We start from the raw sequence: 18,039 nt of genomic DNA, 5'->3' as shown, positions 1-18,039 counted from the left end.
GCGGAAGAGGGTGACATCATCCAACATCCAGGTCGTGGCCTAGAATTCCCTCGCTCGTACCTCAACACACAGCACACCTTAATCACGAGTACGAGGCTACTAGGGTTGTGAAATATATATTTGGGCAAATTTCGTGTGTTTCTATAATAACCTGTCTGTCTGTCTATATAAGCATGAAGAAGCCACCATGACATAATCATACCCTCCCTTTGAACAGACCGGCCAAACAAAAAAAAAAAAAAAGGATGCTGTGTATATATATATAGCGCTTTCACAACCTGGCTCCCAAGAATACCTGATCCATGCCACTGTTATTCTTCCCGTCCAATCCAGAAAATGCAGGAATAATCGGCTTGCTGTTAAAAACAAAAAAGAAACAGTTCCCATGAATTAATAACCAACGCTGAATGAAGTGGGGTTATGATATTAGGTCGTATTTACCGCTCAATGTAGGAGGGAATCTCCTCAACAGACATGGTGCCTTGTAAAACTCCTGTGTGGTCATTAGCAAATTTGAGCGTAATAGATGACAAGAAGGAAGGTAAATGCTTACGGTAAACTGCCGTAAGCAACGGGAATTCTTCCTCGAGCCCTTGCTTCTTTAGGAAACTGTTTACTTCAACCGCAGTTAGCGTGCCCTGCAGCTTTTGGCCGTTAAGTTCGGTTTCTTCGATTTTCTCGATTGGGAGCTTTCGCTCAATGCTGAGCTTTGCACAACGGAAATTACGGCCGCCGCTGCAGCTAGTAATTAGATCGGCAACACCGGCGCTCTCTTCGGTGAATGTTCGCGTGTTGATGGTCGCTCCGAAGAATTGCTCGCCGAATTTAACCATTTCCAACAATCCGACCCGCATAATGGCTGCCTTGGCATTGTCACCCCATCCCATACCTTCAACCCAGCCGGCTGCGATGGCGACGACGTTCTTGAGAGCGCCTCCGAGAGAAACTCCTGCCACATCGCTCACCACACGGATATGGAAGTAAGGACGGTGGAAAAGGGTCTTGAGAACGGCGTGATCGATGGGAGGGAAATCCGACGGCAAAGCTTGAAGCTTAACTCGCGAAAGCTGCCCTGAAACATCCTTATGTTCGAAGTGCACAATATCTTCAGTGGAGGCGGAAGGTGAGCGATTTGGCGAGGGAGCCTGGGAGTCAAATCGGGGGGGATCGTAGCCAATGCTAGACTCGGACCATTTCTCTTGGGCAACTTCGCTGGCGATATTCGCACCGGATAAAGCACCACAGTAGATCCCCAGAATCTTGCCAATGGTCTCTGAGAATAGACTGATTCCCTCCTCGTTCACATCCACACCCTTGATGCAGGAAATTCCACGCGCGTATGGGACAATTTTGCCCTTAATCTGCTCACATGTCTTGATAATGAACTGATGTGGAAGGTTGAACACCAGGATCGTACTGTCCTTGACTGCATCCACCAGCGATGGGTTCGCATGCAAATTCTTCGGCAGAGCGATTCCAGGTAGATATTTGATGTTCTCGTGCGCTTGATTGATCACGTCCGTCAGGTTCTGAGGTCCCTGGCAGAGCGGCGAGGTGGCGTCGTAGTGTGGAGAGGACTTGGATATCTCAACCTTTTCTTCGAAAACCCACATCTCCACTTTCTCCTCGAAAATCGCAGGGTTGCTGGCGGTATTTTCGGCAACGATCTTGGCAATAGCGGTGCCCCTGTATTGCTATCAATACTCTTGAAACTCAATTGAACCCTAGCTTCACTGTACATACCAGTTTCCTGAGCCTACCACAGTCACCTTGTGCTTGCGATTGTACGGTCCGAGAGAGCCCATCGTGATTTGGTCGGGAGAGATAGTTGGCAGGGAAGATGAGGGTGGGCCTGAGAGATACCGAGATAATATAGGTACCGGGGATTGTGAACACGCACGGGACGTTGACCGGAGCAAGGATCTCGGGACGATTTGGGTAGACAGGAATTGTTGAGAGATCCAGGACCGAGGTAAGGCCAGGGTAGCACGCGAGCTAGGAAGGCAAGTCCGATGAGGAAAAAGCGGCATTCACAAGCAAATATGCAATGATGGTGGCAGAGATCTCCACGGCAGCAAGGTTCTAGTGGTGGCAACACCCGGTCAGGGAAAGAGATAATTGAGACTGGGTGAATCGGTTTTGATATCCGTGATTGTGGATCTCTTTTTTGTCTCAAAAAGATAAGTGGTCGAGGAGGCAATCGGCTGCTGGGCCTGCATGGATGTCGGTCAGTCTAAAATGTTAGTTAGTACAACGGGACGGGGGAAGGCTTAAGGGGAAAGAAAATACAAGCATGGTGGCTCGTGGCCTGAGGCATCTACGTTGAGGGTGCGGGGAGATCACGTTGACCGGAGCGGATTTAGCCCAAGAAAGTTTAGCCCCAACAAAATTTTTGGAGGAGAATTGGCACAAGTTCGCATTGCGAGGATTCAGACTGCAAGCACTGCTCAGCATGGTATGTATATCTTGATTTGCAGGGGGAGACCATATTTTCTGATTGAATTTAATTACCAGGCTCCCGTCAAATCTATTCAACAGCGTTTAACCCGCCCCAAGCCTGCCACTGGAAACCGCGTGACCAAGTCCACCCTCTTCGACGATGATTTTCGAACTACTAAAAGAGATAAGCGCATCATCAAACATGCCAGCTTTGTGTCCAAGATTGAGAAAAGCTCTGCAAAATCCACGAAGCGCCGTCGTGCCTCCAAGAAACTCCTCGCCAATCTAGAGTCGCTAGCCGATGCTTTGCCAGAGACGGAGACGGAACTGGGCGATCCTAGCAAGCAAATTAATATTATCAAGCAAAAGACCCTCAAACATAAGCCAGGGGCTATGAAACGCAAGGAGAAGCTCGAAAAGCTAGAACGGGAGCGTTTTGCAAAGAACATGGCCCAGATGTCCAATATGCAACCAGCACCAGCGCCCACTTCCAAGCCTGACGAAGGGGCTGGTTCCGTATCAAACCGATGGGCAGCATTGCGGGGGTTTATCTCCCAAACCATGGAGCAGCAACCTGCATTCAAAACAAACAAGTGAAGCGTCATGTGAGGACGACTGTATAATCTACCGAGTTCTCTCATCTTAGGAAAGTCCCACCCCTCCACGTTCTATTCATCGAGAACTGTTCTATCTTGTACGCATGGGAATGCTACCTGTCGATGTAGAGAGCTTTCCGAGCACCGGCAGACGTACGGCCATACTCCCCAAGGGCGATTGTGAAATAGTTCAGACGGGTCCAGCACAATCCATGATTGTCTAGAACTGTGGGGCACTGCTGGGGGGAATGCTTCAAACTCCGTACTATCAGGGATATTCTTGCCTTTACACAGTCCAGGATTCAGTTAGACTGGTAGTGCCGGACCAAATATAAAACCAGGAGCGACTTTGGAGTGCGCTTTAGAGAATATATAGTATCTGGACTGATGGAGGTGTACTTGTACTGTTCAGGAGTTATCCGGTAGAAAACACCTTGATCAAGAACTATAATCAAAATATAAAATTTCTTAATATTATGGTAATATCCCATTGAGGGGTGTCGTATACTCTGTAAATGCAAGTTGACTCGTATGGAAGCTGATGTGTCACCTTGAAAAAAGCGGGGGAGTTCCGGATTGATTAACGGCTAGTTAATTTGTACTGATGCAGTATGTATTACATCGCTCCATCTCATCTTATCTTCTCCTCCTCCTCCATCTCTTCCTGCCTTTCTTTCTCTCCTCCAATTCCTACCACGATCGTTGCACTCGATTAATTCATCAATACCGTCAGATTACTTGTTCTTCTCTTCCTGTTTCACCAAACGACCGATATTCGTGATCCAGGCGTCTAGTCATGCGGCGGTTGCCGTCATGGCCATGTCGGCCATGTCGGTCTCTCGTGCTGCATCCTTACTCTGTCCTCCACTATCGACCGTCACCAATCCTACATTACTACTCTACCAATCGCAAGTTTTCCAGTTCATCAATATCCTCCCCTACGTCCTCCCAGTTTAACCGGTCGGATTTCACAAACCAGCCATGGTCGGGGACTTATGAACCGGGTCTCCCCACGGCTGGCCCGTTGGGGTCTGCCCCAGCATTTGGAGCTCCCCGAATCACCCCCAAGGCTTTGAAACAGTACCTGGATCAGTTTGTTGTCGGACAAGACCGTGCGAAGAAGATTCTCAGTGTCGCAGTATACAACCACTACCAGCGAGTACAAGAGCTTCAGAGGCGCCAGGAAGAAGCCGAGGAATTACTGGAAAAGCGTGCACGACGGGAATCTATTGAGCACCAACATCCAGTTGAGGGTAAGCGAAGCTCTTTCCAACGCGAATTTTATGTTACAAAGACTATTAGCACTTCAATACTAAAAATGAAACGCAGATGAGTTTCCTGACCAACAACGAACCACCTACCCACCACCTCCCGATCCGCTTCAATCTCCCCTCCCCTCGGACCAAACAGCGCTGGACGAATCATCGCAGTTACAACTAGAGAAGTCTAATATTCTTCTTCTTGGTCCATCTGGTGTTGGCAAGACCCTCATGGCAAAAACACTGGCTAGAGTTTTGTCAGTCCCGTTCAGTATTTCAGATTGTACTCCCTTCACACAGGCCGGTTATATTGGGGAGGACGCAGAAGTATGTGTGCACCGGCTATTAGCTGCTGCCAACTATGATGTGGAACAGGCTGAGCGCGGGATTATTGTTTTGGATGAGATAGATAAAATCGCGGCTGCAAAGGTCAGCCATGGGAAAGACGTGAGTGGGGAAGGCGTGCAGCAAGCTCTTCTTAAAATTATTGAAGGTACAACAGTACAAGTCCAGGCAAAGCAGGAGCGGAGTACTCCTCGTATCGGCAACACACCCAGCTCATACCTGTCGAACAATCCGTTAGGCAATGCACCATTTCCGCCCCAAGGAGGCGGAAATATGTCGCATAAGGGGGAGATCTACAATGTTCGAACCGATAACATCTTGTTCATATGCTCCGGTGCATTTGTTGGATTACAAAAAGTGGTCATGGATCGCATCTCCCGTGGCTCCATTGGCTTTGGACAGCCAGTTCGGCCGCCAACGCAACCCTCTTCTGGACGCTCCCCTACGTTTGATCCTGGAAGCAACAAACCTATTCCTATCTTACCAGGATCCGAGGAAGAAGCCTTGTACAGGAAGCATCTGCCATTTTTCACGCCTGCATCGTCGACGTCGCCAGATGCTGAGCCAACTTATTTCAACGCCTTGGATCTTCTCAACCCGACCGATTTGCAGAGCTTCGGGTTCATCCCAGAGCTGGTAGGCCGTATTCCCGTCACCGCTGCGCTGTCTGCCCTAAGTCAACCATTGCTTATCCGAATTCTCACCGAACCTCGCAATTCTCTTCTTGCCCAGTACACAACCCTCTTCTCGCTGTCCGGTATCGAACTCCGCTTCACAACGCCTGCGCTGCACAAGCTTGCCACCAATGCTTTCGCAATGGGTACTGGGGCGCGTGCTCTCCGAACAGAAATGGAGACTATTCTAAGTGACGCGATGTTTGAAACGCCTGGGTCTAGTGTGAAATTTGTCCTCGTCACAGAGGCTGTCGCTGACCGCAAGGAAAAGCCCGTGTACCTTGCCCGTGGTCAAGGCGGTCGGTTTCACGCTATGATCGCAGCAGAAGAAGACCAGTGGGAAGAAAAAATGCGGCACACAAAGGACAAGGAGAAGAACGGGAAATCTCAGACTCCCAGTTTGGAGGGGTCTCCTTCTATCTCCAACTTTAGGGAGTATCGCAGCAGGGCTGTTGGGTCATAATTGACCACTAGCGTTCTCTGACCCGCCCCTTAGGATTAGTGCTGGCATGTCGTATGTTTACTGTGTCGCCTTGTTGCTTTGAGCCAGTCTGGCTATTTCATATGATGATGAGTGATTCCTATCTTGACGGCCTTTATTGTATGTACAGTGTGGGGAGGTTTTTGAGGTCCTGGTTTGACCCTTTTGCTTTCTTGTCTCCTTTGTTGGTTTAGGTCATGGTATTGATATCCCAAATGATGACTATTATCCACATCTACCAAGGTACATATTCATAAAAAATTATTCATAACAAATAGGATGTCCGTCCACAATGTCATTACACAGCCCCATTCCCATAAATTTTGAGTAAAATAAATACCTCCCCCCTCCCAAAATATATTCACAAGTACGCCATAAAGCTCATTTCACTGATACGGCTGAGGGTGGGATTGCTCCGATGATTCCAGTTGTACTGGGGTTATAAGAAGCGGCTGGGCCAAAGACGAGCCAGATCGCTTTGAGGAAGTTGAAGTTGAAGTTGACGAAACAGGATGCGGCTTAGGCGTGCGCGGCGTATACGGTGTATGCGCAGCGCTTGGGTTAGGATTAGAATTGGGCATTGAGTTTCCCCCCGTCAGCTTGGCCCAGATACCTTTGTAGTCCACCGCGTAGGTTAACATAAAATCCTTGGCGCCGTGTCTAATCTCGAGATGTTCCCAGTTCTTCCATCGAGGAAGGGGTTCGAGAGTGGTCACCATGGCAAAGCGACGGAACCGGTGGGAGTTGACCAGACCCCAGCCGGCAAAGAATTCAGCCAGGTGGTCGGTATTTCTACACTCTTGGCTTAAGCCCTTGGGAATATCTGGGCTGTCATCTTCCTTGCGGGAACCATAGAGGGGTATCGATGGTGGAGAGATCACATTGCTTTCGTGGTCTGCGTCTTCGACGCCGGGGAGGATCCCGTGGTCGGTGGAAGAGGAGGCGCCGAGCTGCGCAATCAGGTGGTACATTGTGAGCCATCTGTTTGGGGTGGTTAGAATATGTTCGTGAAGTTGGAAAATTGTCAGAAGAAGGGGATATAACCCACATGCCAGCTCTGGATTTGTCGCTAGGCTCAGGCTGTTTCAGGAGCCAGTGGAGGATATCCGGCCGGAACATGATCTTCCAGCTGCCCGGGAATTTCTTCTTTGTCCATTCATAAAACCAGTACAGAATGATCAGGGTTGCACGGGATTCGTGAACCATGAAATCTTCAGTGATGAGGAACACACCACCATGGGGGAAAAGACGTTGGAAATGGAGGGGGCCATCGACGTGTTTGAGCGGCTGAGATAGAGAGACATTCCAGTAGCCTGTGGCCTTCTTCAGAAGCTCTTTGAACAAAGGGATTGTGTGGTAATCAACGAATGACTCGTGGAACTGCGCAAACTTTTAGCATTGTAAAGTAACTCAGGAATAGGAAAACATACAAGGACAACACCCTGGATATTCTTTTTGCAGGTGGTAACGAATTTTTCCCAGTCATCTTCCACACAATGAGAGTACACGAGGCTCGTGTATTTCTTGAGGAATGTCATCATCAACTCTCTCTCGGTCCTAATGAGCTCCGAGTCCCCCGGGAACCAGAGGTAGAACATCTCTACCCGTTGCATTTTCTTGGTGCCACTAGGGTTTGACAATACATCAAAGGTCATGTCAAATGCGCGCCGGAATAATTCATCCATATCAAGGGGTTTATTTAGGTCAAGCGAGTGCAAGAGTCCTGGAGCGTTCGTCGGTGGCCCGGTGGCCTGAATATCGATGTCCATTGGGTCAGTTGATATGTTTTCCAGTTCTTGTCCCGGGAAATTCGAGGGCTGTGCCGACATCTGTACGCTGGACTTCTTCTTGTGCATAGGTGAATTTGGGGCCATAGGTTTGTTATAGTCAACTGCAGATTTCGGGTGATTTGCATTGATCAATCCGCTATTATTGTGAGCAATGGAAGGTGTAATAATTGACTCATTTTCTCTTGCAGCCTTTGATTGACCACCAATTGCCAGGTCCCTCGGCCGAATCTCATTGCTTTCCTTGCCGGTCAAACCTAGTTGCGAAATCGGCGCTAAAGAGCTTCTCAGAACAAGATTGAGATATCGAGGCGCGAGCTGGGATGTCGATCCATCATCGAGAAAATGAAAGTCGGGTGATTGCGGCGGATATGCCAAAAGTACATTGTTCTGCCCCTTGCTAAGATAGCATATTGCGATCAGGTTCTTCCGCCGAAGATTCTCGGCTGCTTTGTAAATTTCTGGCTCAGTATCGTCAAAGCCTTCCACCCAGCCATTGGCATACTTTTGATTCAGCCTCTAGTTCGGGACAATTAGCGGCTGCAAATAAATTGTTGAGAGAGCCACCTGGGGAAAAACAAGCTTTACTCAGATTTAGACTTACATGACCGCAAAGGGTTGTGTATTCACCCAAAGTACATAAATGCCTGAACCACACTTCAATCCTGTGATTCTTCTTGGTTTTGTATATAGGTTTCAACGCGCCATATTCAAAACCACAGATTCTAGTATGGCCGATCGCTGTTCTCTCTGGCCCGAAATACATGGTGACAAAGAGCTCGTTAAAGTTCCACCAACGATCGGGGAAACTGCGACTGGATCTCGAGTCGGCGTGCGGGTTCCTTTTGAAGAAACTCGCAGTGCATCCGTTTTCTGATATTACAGTTCCACCATGCTGGTAAGAGCTTCTTGGGGTTCGTCCAAGTTCAGAACTCGATTGAGCTTTTGAATTAGTTGCTAAAGGATAGATTGAGTGGGGGGACTCAGCAACCAACGCCCGAGAACTCTCAGCTGAAATAAGAGCATCAACAGCGGACTCGAACTCGTTATTTTCCACTTGATACTGTTCTACACCATTTGTATCAAGTGAAGTAAGCTTTGAGTTCTCAAACGGAACTGTATTGTTAGGGGAGAGAGAAGTCCAGTCAGATGGCCGCCTGAGATCTAACTGACGGATATTCGGTGCTGGTTCATCGTTCTTCGATTTCTCATATCTCCGTCGCGTAGATAACTTGTATGGTTTGGGCGTATGTGTAGTATTATGGGCCTTTTTTGGCCGTATTGACTTTGGTGCAACCTGACTAGTGCCGAACAACACGGGAGGTGGTTTAGATGCCTGCGAGAACAGCTGTCCACGTCTAGATGACTGAAGTTGTTCGTAATCACGACTAGACCCGGATTCTGGAGGATCCGGGGCTGTAGGACCGGAGTCTCCGTCCTTACCCGCGCGGTCAGTACTCGAAAGTTTCTTTGGGGGGTTAGCCTCCTGACTGGTGGCCGCAATCTCAGCTTTTCGTCTTTTTGCGGCCCTTTTACGCTTCCTTTCTTGTCTGTCCTCCTCCAACTGGAGGAGCCTGGCCTCCCAACTGGCTACATCGAACGCTGAGCACCTCCCTTGCGCGATGTCCTGCTTCTTCGTCTCCCAATCGCGAAGAATCTGGACGGCTCCAAACGACCGTCTGGGCTCCCAAGTACATCTTTCAATAGGGTATCCAGTCCACTGCACAAGATACCTTATACCGTCCTCAAACTCATATTCGGCGAGAATAGTCTCGACTTCATACTCCGACTCCTGGTCGCTCTCCACAGTTGAAGCCAAGGAAATATCATCATCGCTAGTATTGCCCATTGTCATGCTAGGCAATATAGAGCTATTAGACTGTAAATAGAGGTGATGCAATGCCCTCAACAAAAATATAACATTGAGGCATAGAAATGCCTACTAGTAGTAGTTTGGAATGTGGTGGAGCACGGAGATCTTGAGCTTTGAACCACGGCAAAATACACGATACCGTGGAGGGTGTTTGCCGGGTCACGCAAGCCAGAGCAAAAGCCCCGTCTGCGCGCTCTGTCCCTTGTTTTTTTTTGGCTCCCTCTCGATCGACCTCACCCGTAGGGGTAGCTAATCGATAGAACGTTATCTTGCAAAACTCTGCGATATGTATCATTCTCTAACTTTACGACTCAGGGGCTTATATAATAGAAGCGATTTCCCAGTTAGGAATAGTCCGGTTGGAGAAAACGGGTGACGCACGTGACCCACCCACTAGTCCGAAGCGGGACGAGCGCCCACTCGGCACCTGCGACGACCGACCACGGGAATTCGTAGGGAGCGAACAGCATCTGGATAGCCTCCTATCTCACATCCACTCCCCCCCCTTACTAAAAGTCCTCTGTGAGTTCTTCTTGATTCTGTTCTACGAGCTCCCTCAAATTTTCGGAGCCTTCACCACCTGCACCCCTGGCCGTTGACTAACCATTCTGTTCCCCTTCAGACCCAAGTTTCCCACCATTGTCAGGTTCCCTTAACCAGCCACGTCGAATCTTCCTCCCTAAAAGCTTCAAATCCTGCATATACTAGAGCTTTGTGAGCTCTCATAATCATCCACCATGGCTAACGACGAATATGATGTAAGCTGCCTCATTTTTGATCACCCCGAGACCCAACTTGGGACGTTACTAACTTCATTGTCTGGTAGTTTCTCTTCAAAGGTAAAGTTGCTACTGTTCCTCCGTCCCGTCGCCGCGATATCCCTCCGTTCAAGACGTCCACCATTGCAGAAGAACACAACTAACGGCGATTGTTTCGTTTCCAACAGTTGTTCTTATTGGAGACTCTGGCGTTGGAAAGTCCAACCTTTTGAGTCGATTTACCCGCAACGAGTTCAACCTGGACTCCAAGTCCACCATTGGCGTGGAGTTCGCAACCCGCTCCATTCAGGTTGATTCGAAGACAATCAAGGCTCAAATTTGGGATACTGCTGGTCAGGAGCGTTACCGCGCTATCACATCCGCCTACTATCGGGGTGCCGTCGGTGCTCTTCTTGTCTACGATATTAGCAAGCACCAGACTTACGACAATGTCAACCGGTGGTTGAAGGAGCTCCGCGATCATGCCGATTCCAACATTGTTATCATGCTAGTCGGAAACAAGAGCGATTTGAGACATTTACGAGCTGTGCCAACAGAGGAGGCCAAGCAGTTTGCAAGTATGTTCTTCTTATCGGCCTCCTTTTTAATGGAATCCGCGAGAAGCTAATCATCAACAGGCGAGAACAACTTGTCTTTCATTGAGACCTCAGCTCTGGATGCTAGCAACGTTGAGCTGGCTTTCCAGAACATCCTCACAGGTATAGTTTTTCCTACCGCTTGACCCAATTAACCTGCTTACGTTGCTGCAGAGATCTACCGCATTGTCTCCAGTAAGGCGCCGCTCGAGGGCGAACCCGGCCAGGCTGCGCTTGGCGACCGCCGCCAAGTGCTTGAAATCACCAAGACACAGGAGACCGAGAGTAACAAGGGATGTTGTTAAACTACATAGACAGTGTTCCGGTTTGGGGCACGGCATGCGAACCGCAACGAGTCTTATATTGTGATATGATAATTGAATGGTCGTGACGTTTCTTTTTGTCGGTTAATTGGCCTCTGCGGAGATGATACACAACAGGGGTATTGTTGGGAACGGCATACAAGGATATGGACATTGTATGGCGATGTTTTGCTGGACGTTACATTATCCTAAACACATTATTTTGTCACCTTTCTTTTCATTTCCCTCCCTCCGCTCCCTTTTTTCCCTTTTTTTTTTTCTTCTTCTTCTTTTTGCTCTTCTTCTACACCAACCCCTCTACTAACATGATGAAATTGATACTCTCTATCTTCTCTGTTTTTATTTTGGCTTCGTCATCCACGTTTCCCTTTTCTTGCTGGCCCCCTTTTATTCCTCTCTCTCTCCCTCTGTTTCATTAGTATGGCTTCCCGCAATAGTCCCTCCAGTCCATCCGGTTTCTTGTTGGTGCATGAATCTTGTGTTGTCCTCGTCGCTGGCGTCTATGAAGTGGTTATGTGGTCTTTTATGCAGTTATGGTCTGTAGCTTTGCCGTGAACAATAAAACTCCAGCATGGGAATCCTCGTTTATAGAAAAATAGGAGAACGCCTTCATTCTCGAGTTTCATCCCCTTGAACTGGCTGAACGCTCGAAAACTTTCCGGATCCTCCTTGGAGTAGGTACCTAAGGGCTAAGGTACCTATGACTATGAGTATAGGCGTCCCCCGAGCCAATTAGTGCCGCGTATTTCCACAGCGGGGGCCCCACGACCAGATACCGAATGGAGAAATTTGTACGGAGTAGGCAGGCACATGTGTTTGAACGGGAAGAAACCCAATATTACCAGGTAATATCGATCTCGGCTCAAGAGAAAGATCCTCAACCGTGTTTTAGAAAATGACTGGATAGGCAACAACAATTCCCCAGGAGAACAGTATGTTGCTACCTAGTCTTCTATCAAGGAGGAGTTCTTGCGGCCCAGACATTTGAAAACATGAGAGCTCCTACCCAGCCAGTGGTGGCCAGACCGAGGGCAGTTCCCAGCGGCCGCTAAATTTCCTCGCCTGTCGTTGGCGTACCTTGTTTGGGACTAGCACCGTCGCTGGCGCCGTCACACAGGGATAGCGATGAACAAAGTATTGCATGATTCAGGCTGTGTAAAAGCGGTATCATTGTTTATCCTTGCCTGTGGTTGTTGCGGGTGTTCACCCCGAGTAATTATCAGGTAGGCTAGCCGCTACACAAGGAGGCAGAGTGTCCTTAAAACCATTGCAACCAACCACTTGCAGATAAGAGTGCTTATATCACACATCTTCCTTGAGCGTGTTTTTATGTAGACTTTTTGCCTAGTACTGTATGTATGCTCGGGCCGTCGCCATCTGTAAAACGGATATGGAAGCTATGCCACCACGCCTTTTCGGAGCAATTGATGGTCTGGTAAGAAGAAGGACAGTTTTTTGACCAGGGTAAGATGCAAAGTGAATTAGCAAGTGAATTTCCTGCTAAACAATTGTCTGCCACTGTTTGCTAGCCCGGGTATATCTCGAGAAAGAAAAAGGGGAGGAGGAATCACTCTGCTTGGGAATTAGAATATATAGGATACAGAATCCCAGATGAAATTCACGACGCTCGCATAGTGTTCAGAACTTAGGCCACCTCTTGAGGGAAATCATTACATCAATGGTCCAGGAAGGAGGATAAGCATTCTGGCTCATCTGTCTTCGAAATTATTTCTAGATTTGGCCCGTTGGCCCGTTGGCCCGACTAGATCGACAAGTGGACATACAAGGCAATGGATGTCTTATCGTCGCAGTAGTAGTACGGAGTACCGCTCTGCGCCATGCACATCAATCACATCCCTTAGACTTTGTTCAAAAAAAGAATAAGAGGTAAAATCAAACTGGAATTCGAGTCTCCTGCAGCCAATTCGACGAGTCGCAAAATGTGGTCGGGATCCCGGAATCTGTTTTTATCTCCGCATAGCGATTACATAATCCGCCATCCATGAAAAAAAAAAATCTCGAAAAACATTTTGCCTTCCAACAGTTCCTCCATGATTGTTTCCCATATGGCTTAACGCAGCCAGGCTGGATTTTTTATCGTGTTTCGCGTCGGATTGTTGTTATTTTACCAGCCTGCAACTCCAACACGATCCTTCAAGATGCAGGCCCTCCACAAAGACACGAAAGATGCGGCGTTGACTGCTGTATCTAAGAAACCGATAAGCCCTCCTCTCCAGAAAACAACCAGTTCATGGACACATTTAATAGCCGGAGCGTGCGCAGCCCCTTCACCCTCTCGATTTTTATGGACTGGCATGTATTAACTCCACCTTATAGCGCTGGCGGCATGGCAACCGCCCTTCTCACATCCCCCCTTGACGTACTCCGAACACGACTCCAATCAGACTTCTACCGATCCCAACTCAAGACAGCCGCTCCTGCACATCATGCAAACATTTCCATAGCCCGCTCCTTTCTCCTGCATTTCCGCGAAACATTTGATATTCTCTTCTCCATTCACAGAGTTGAAGGCTGGCGCAGTCTATTCCGCGGCCTCGGGCCCAGTCTTACCGGTGTTGTGCCAGCAACAGCAATAAAGTTCTATGCCTACGGAAACTGCAAGCGACTTTATCCGGAGCTTCTAGGATGCGACCCAAACACCACATCCATCCATGCGCTTTCCGCCGCCACAGCGGGTGTTGTAACGGGTACGGCGACGAATCCGATCTGGTTGGTGAAGACGCGACTTCAGCTCGATAAATCACAGGTACAGGCCGATGGGTCCATCCGTCCTCCACAGTACAGGAACAGTCTCGACTGTGTCAAACAGGTTATCCAGCAGGAAGGTGTGCGCGGTCTGTATCGCGGGTTGATGGCTAGTTATTTGGGTGTGATAGAAACCACATTGCATTTGGCTGCGTACGAGAGAATCAAGTTTATGGTTGCGCAACACCCTCAGCTCGAAGGGAAGGCTCAGTCGAATGAGGTTTCACAGGGTTTGATTCTGGGTGGCGCAGCGGGTCTTTCTAAACTGATTGCGGTGTTGATCGCATACCCTCACGAGGTACATAACCTTCCCGATCACCGATTTTGCCTCATTTCTTTTTGGGAGGTCACTAACACAACCTATCTAGGTCCTGAGAACGAGATTACGACAGGCCCCAATGGCTGACGGTCGTCAGAAATACACTGGTGTGATCCAGTGCCTCCGACTGATGGTGAAGGAAGAAGGTGTGGCAGCGTTGTATGGTGGTTTGACAGCACATATGATCCGCACAGTTCCCTCTGCTGCGATCACGCTGGGAACATATGAGCTGGTGCTCAAGCTGCTGAACGGCCACCCATAAAGAAATTTATTTTTCAACGGCTCGCGCGTGGGCCAAATTGTATATTATTATTATTATTATTATTATTATTATGACTTGTAAAATATCATGTAATATAGAAGAGAAATATTAGATGGCTGGGAATAATGGATACCCTTCTTTTGATACCTATGTGCTCCTCCTGGTGCTCATTCTTCGAAGTGAATATAGTATTCCATACAAATGCTTCTTCTGTTTTGTTTATTTGTTGGTTTGTTTCCACTATCGAACATATGGTCAGGAGATTGTGTGATGACGTTATGCATATTAGAATAGGCACACATAAATTGCATCATGGATCCAAGATCCAACATGCTTCTTGCTTAACCTTACTAGTAGAGAGACACGGCACGACACTAATCCCACACGACACCAAGTCCCCGATTAGCTATCGCAGATCTGAATTCCCCAATATCGTCTCCTCGTTCACTAATCACCCATTCCAACGTATCCCCGAATGTTTCGCCGTTGTCACGGAACCACTCCCCAAGTGATAGCACAAACGCCTCTACTTGCTCCTTGAGCGGACAATGTTCCCGTAACCACATGACCTGACCCGGATCTAACTTCATCATGTCCTGCACAATGTAGTAGTGGGGGATTTCATCTCCCCACCCTTCAAAGCCCGGGTCGTGGAACAAGTCGTTGCGAAAGCGGGATCTGTATTTCGCGGATGAGTTTGTGAAGGCCGAGGAATGGGTGGCATGGAAGTGTTGCTCGTTCGGATTAGGGCTACCGTCAAAAAGGCGGGGCAGATTGGTGTTATTATTCAGTGGGTAGTTTAGATGGATATTGAATGTCAGTTGGTGATTGCTCTCCGGGTACCGTTTGCGGAACTTCCTTTGGATGGTCCCATTACTCGGGCAAATATGGTTCTGGACAATGTCTGAAACGAGTAAACGCACATCTTCAACTTCGGCCAATTCAGTGGTGGACCAGTTATGAAGGAGTTGTGCACGTTCGACGACAATGTTTCTCAGATTGCGCGAGAACCGGTCATAGTCACGGGTATGAAACGCACGGTGGTAGAGCCAGAGACGATATATGGCACGGCGGAGACGGAATCGTTCCTCATCGCCGAGAGAGCGCCTGTTCTCAAAGTCCAGCTTCCATTTTTTGACGGGGTAGATAGTCTCCCATTTCTGAGCAACCCGTCCGATCTCCACAACCTGCTTTAGGAGAGAGACTGTGATGGGCGCTGTGCGGAAAAGATGGGCGGGCTGGTTGGAGTTCTGTGTGACGATTTGAATAACATCGCCAAGGGGACCAAATTCCCGTTCCGCTACATCTATTAGTAGCTGTAGTTTGTTGGACCGATTGAAGACCTCGCGGAATCGTCGGCAAGTGGAGGCCAAGCTCATAACATCAGATATAGTTTCACTTGAGCAAAAAATATGGAGCAAAAGCTCTGTTGCGAGATGGCCGAACGACATGGTGTCTGTAGAGTCTGATTTCAAGGTATTAGCTGCGATACATAAGACTGACTGGGTTGTGTGTTGTATCTTGTTTACAACTCACCTATTATCAGGGGGTTTTGTTTATATTTTGCAGTAAGATTTCTTAGGAGGTTCAGAAATTTCAGGATTCGATGCTCAGGTTTATGGAAATAACTGGGGTAGGATCGTAATAGCAGCAATTCAACTGCTGTCGCGAACAAACTATGACTCTAAGATGCGACCCCACCTTTGGGGCTGTCCAAAACAAGAAGAAATTGATGCATGATAGAAAAGGTAAATGGAAATTCGGATGTATGGGGGTGAGTTCCCCGTAGCCACAAAGGGCTGGATGGCGAAGAAGATGCCATGATGGTTGAGAGAGTCCAGGTCGAGCTGTATCCCCCTGGTGGTGGTGGGAGCTCTTTATGTATGCGACCGCTTACCTAATCCTCCTCCTCCCTTGTGGCATCACGACCTGCGCCTAAGATGAGGCATGCCTTTCGATTTGCAGACTTTGCTACAATGTGTACGGAGTAAGCAAACTCTTTCCGTACTTGATAGCTTCTTTAAAATAAACCCTGAACATAGTGGGCTATGTTATACAAGGGTTGTCAGAGATCAAGAAAGTAGTATCGAAACTTTTATTATTTCTCACACCAGACGCCTTTAGTAAGACCATGAAAATACCCTAAAAATAATCACATATACATCCTTGGAGGATATCAAGTCTAGGAGCACATGAAGCAAAAATGATTAAGGAATCAAGACCATAACATCGATCATCCGAACAGCGTCCGCGTGTCCAGAGGACCAGGCTTTCGCTCACCTTCTCCCAGCCCCAGTCCGGAGCGTTTCGAAAGACGGTCCGTTTGTGCATCCCTCCGCGAGGCGTGGCGTGCTGCCTTGCCTACCCGGATATCGCGACGGACCTGGTTCGGGCTCACATACTCCTTGTTCTCATAGATGACAGGGCCGCCGAAGCTACCTTCCAGAATGACAATGGGTGTCAGGACGAAACGGGGACCGACTTCGACAAGAGACAGCTCCGGTCCATCCTTGCTCTTGATTGCGGGCTTGGCCCCATCCTCATTTCCTTCCGACTTAGTCTTGTTTCCACTCTCCGACTCTCGGATTTCGTAGACTCGAATCCAGATCTTGCCATCCACGCCGAAGATACCAATGACACGATCGATGAAAGGTTTCATGCCCTTGACGCCGCGCTTCGGCACGCAGAAGACTCCGCGGAGCATTTCCCGAATCAATCCCCGGTACTCACTTCCTGGCTTGCTCATGAGCGGACCTTGTTCATCGAACGACTGATCGAAAACCACGATACCCCGACCACCCTTCAGGCAGTTACCGCTGAAACCGGCATTCAGTTCGGCCATTGTGTGAAGGTTATTAACATGAAACTTGATTGTAGGGCCATTGGGCGGGCGCGACAGCCAAAGGTATAAATCTTGGCCGTTCTTCTTGGCCTCGAGGAAGAAAATTACGTTGCATGAGTGTAGGTCGGCCAGAGAGTTGAGCAGGAGGTTGTAACCAGCAGTTTTCTTCTTCGTATCCAACTTGCTTTCCTTATGAGTGTGAGGGAGCAACGAGGAGAGGTCCGCGAGCAGGTGTCGGTGACTGAAATTCAAGAAGTTAGTCCAAAAATTTCGGCTTTGGGTTGATTCATATTAGTAAATAGCAAACACATACCGGGATGTGACACCTCGCGAAGTCAGCATAAGCACACGAGTTTTGGGCATAAATCCCGCAGCAAGTTGTTTCTTGGCCGATTCTGTAGAATTCTCCTGCTCCTCCTCCTCCTCTTCACTATCGCTGGTATCGTCCGCATCAGCAAGAAAATCCCCCATCTCTAGATCTTCCTCATCCTCTTCCTGCTGCCTGGCAAGTTCGCGTGCCTTCTTTTTCGAAACTGTTTTATAAACAGATGCCATGGTGAATTGCAAATATCTGAAGTCGTATCAAAGTAACTTCAATGGTGTTGATAGTCGACAAAAAGCTTCGGCGCAAAGCAAAAAAAGTTGCGGGCAGAATATTTTTGGCTCACCGCCTTGGACCATGGACCGGAATTATATTGTTCCGGTAAAGTAATACAGTC

The 18,039-nt window shown here is 48.4% G+C and overlaps 8 protein-coding genes across 8 annotated transcripts; 4 read left to right on the top strand and 4 right to left on the bottom strand.

The window, feature by feature from the left end:
* Window positions 1-246: 246 nt before the first annotated feature.
* P175DRAFT_0500056 (glycerol-3-phosphate dehydrogenase family protein) lies at window positions 247-2,229 on the bottom strand. Its single transcript, XM_040896872.1, has 4 exons — window positions 1,744-2,229; window positions 554-1,686; window positions 442-493; window positions 247-356 (listed from the first exon to the last, which is right to left on the bottom strand). The coding sequence occupies exons 1-4, from the start codon at window positions 1,803-1,805 to the stop codon at window positions 272-274; spliced, it is 1,332 nt and encodes a 443-aa protein (XP_040754889.1). The 5' UTR covers window positions 1,806-2,229; the 3' UTR covers window positions 247-271.
* Window positions 2,230-2,387: 158 nt separating this feature from the next.
* P175DRAFT_0455370 (FAM207/SLX9 family protein) lies at window positions 2,388-3,484 on the top strand. The gene is made up of 2 exons (XM_040894600.1): window positions 2,388-2,455; window positions 2,515-3,484. The coding sequence occupies exons 1-2, from the start codon at window positions 2,453-2,455 to the stop codon at window positions 3,034-3,036; spliced, it is 525 nt and encodes a 174-aa protein (XP_040754888.1). The 5' UTR covers window positions 2,388-2,452; the 3' UTR covers window positions 3,037-3,484.
* Window positions 3,485-3,672: 188 nt separating this feature from the next.
* P175DRAFT_0475908 (putative ATP-dependent Clp protease) lies at window positions 3,673-6,066 on the top strand. Its single transcript, XM_040895256.1, has 2 exons — window positions 3,673-4,288; window positions 4,365-6,066. The coding sequence occupies exons 1-2, from the start codon at window positions 3,832-3,834 to the stop codon at window positions 5,774-5,776; spliced, it is 1,869 nt and encodes a 622-aa protein (XP_040754887.1). The 5' UTR covers window positions 3,673-3,831; the 3' UTR covers window positions 5,777-6,066.
* Window positions 5,889-9,729, bottom strand: P175DRAFT_0500052 (putative Chromo domain protein Chp1p). The gene is made up of 4 exons (XM_040896871.1): window positions 8,186-9,729; window positions 7,225-8,100; window positions 6,843-7,174; window positions 5,889-6,775 (listed from the first exon to the last, which is right to left on the bottom strand). The coding sequence occupies exons 1-4, from the start codon at window positions 9,428-9,430 to the stop codon at window positions 6,181-6,183; spliced, it is 3,048 nt and encodes a 1,015-aa protein (XP_040754886.1). The 5' UTR covers window positions 9,431-9,729; the 3' UTR covers window positions 5,889-6,180.
* Window positions 9,730-9,952: 223 nt separating this feature from the next.
* P175DRAFT_0500050 (Rab family GTPase) lies at window positions 9,953-11,400 on the top strand. Its single transcript, XM_040896870.1, has 6 exons — window positions 9,953-9,976; window positions 10,077-10,212; window positions 10,281-10,293; window positions 10,401-10,790; window positions 10,851-10,931; window positions 10,983-11,400. Exons 2-6 carry the CDS (start codon window positions 10,192-10,194, stop codon window positions 11,111-11,113), a joined length of 636 nt encoding a protein of 211 aa, XP_040754885.1. The 5' UTR covers window positions 9,953-9,976; window positions 10,077-10,191; the 3' UTR covers window positions 11,114-11,400.
* A 1,781-nt stretch (window positions 11,401-13,181) lies between these two features.
* P175DRAFT_0500049 (putative mitochondrial carrier protein (Rim2)) lies at window positions 13,182-14,611 on the top strand. The gene is made up of 2 exons (XM_040896869.1): window positions 13,182-14,195; window positions 14,266-14,611. The coding sequence occupies exons 1-2, from the start codon at window positions 13,383-13,385 to the stop codon at window positions 14,476-14,478; spliced, it is 1,026 nt and encodes a 341-aa protein (XP_040754884.1). The 5' UTR covers window positions 13,182-13,382; the 3' UTR covers window positions 14,479-14,611.
* P175DRAFT_0455358 (uncharacterized protein) lies at window positions 14,563-16,314 on the bottom strand. Its single transcript, XM_040894599.1, has 2 exons — window positions 16,015-16,314; window positions 14,563-15,943 (listed from the first exon to the last, which is right to left on the bottom strand). Exon 2 carries the CDS (start codon window positions 15,927-15,929, stop codon window positions 14,853-14,855), a length of 1,077 nt encoding a protein of 358 aa, XP_040754883.1. The 5' UTR covers window positions 15,930-15,943; window positions 16,015-16,314; the 3' UTR covers window positions 14,563-14,852.
* A 251-nt stretch (window positions 16,315-16,565) lies between these two features.
* Window positions 16,566-17,916, bottom strand: P175DRAFT_0522486 (ribosome biogenesis protein BRX1). The gene is made up of 2 exons (XM_040899262.1): window positions 17,634-17,916; window positions 16,566-17,561 (listed from the first exon to the last, which is right to left on the bottom strand). Exons 1-2 carry the CDS (start codon window positions 17,873-17,875, stop codon window positions 16,712-16,714), a joined length of 1,092 nt encoding a protein of 363 aa, XP_040754882.1. The 5' UTR covers window positions 17,876-17,916; the 3' UTR covers window positions 16,566-16,711.
* Between the last annotated feature and the right edge of the window lie 123 nt (window positions 17,917-18,039).

The sequence above is a fragment of the Aspergillus ochraceoroseus genome (assembly GCF_002846915.1).
Source record: "Aspergillus ochraceoroseus IBT 24754 chromosome Unknown P175scaffold_2, whole genome shotgun sequence".
Classification (NCBI taxonomy): Eukaryota; Fungi; Ascomycota; class Eurotiomycetes; order Eurotiales; family Aspergillaceae; genus Aspergillus; species Aspergillus ochraceoroseus.
The sequence above is the reverse complement of the archived record's forward strand: the minus strand, read 5'-3'. Positions and strand labels throughout refer to the sequence as shown.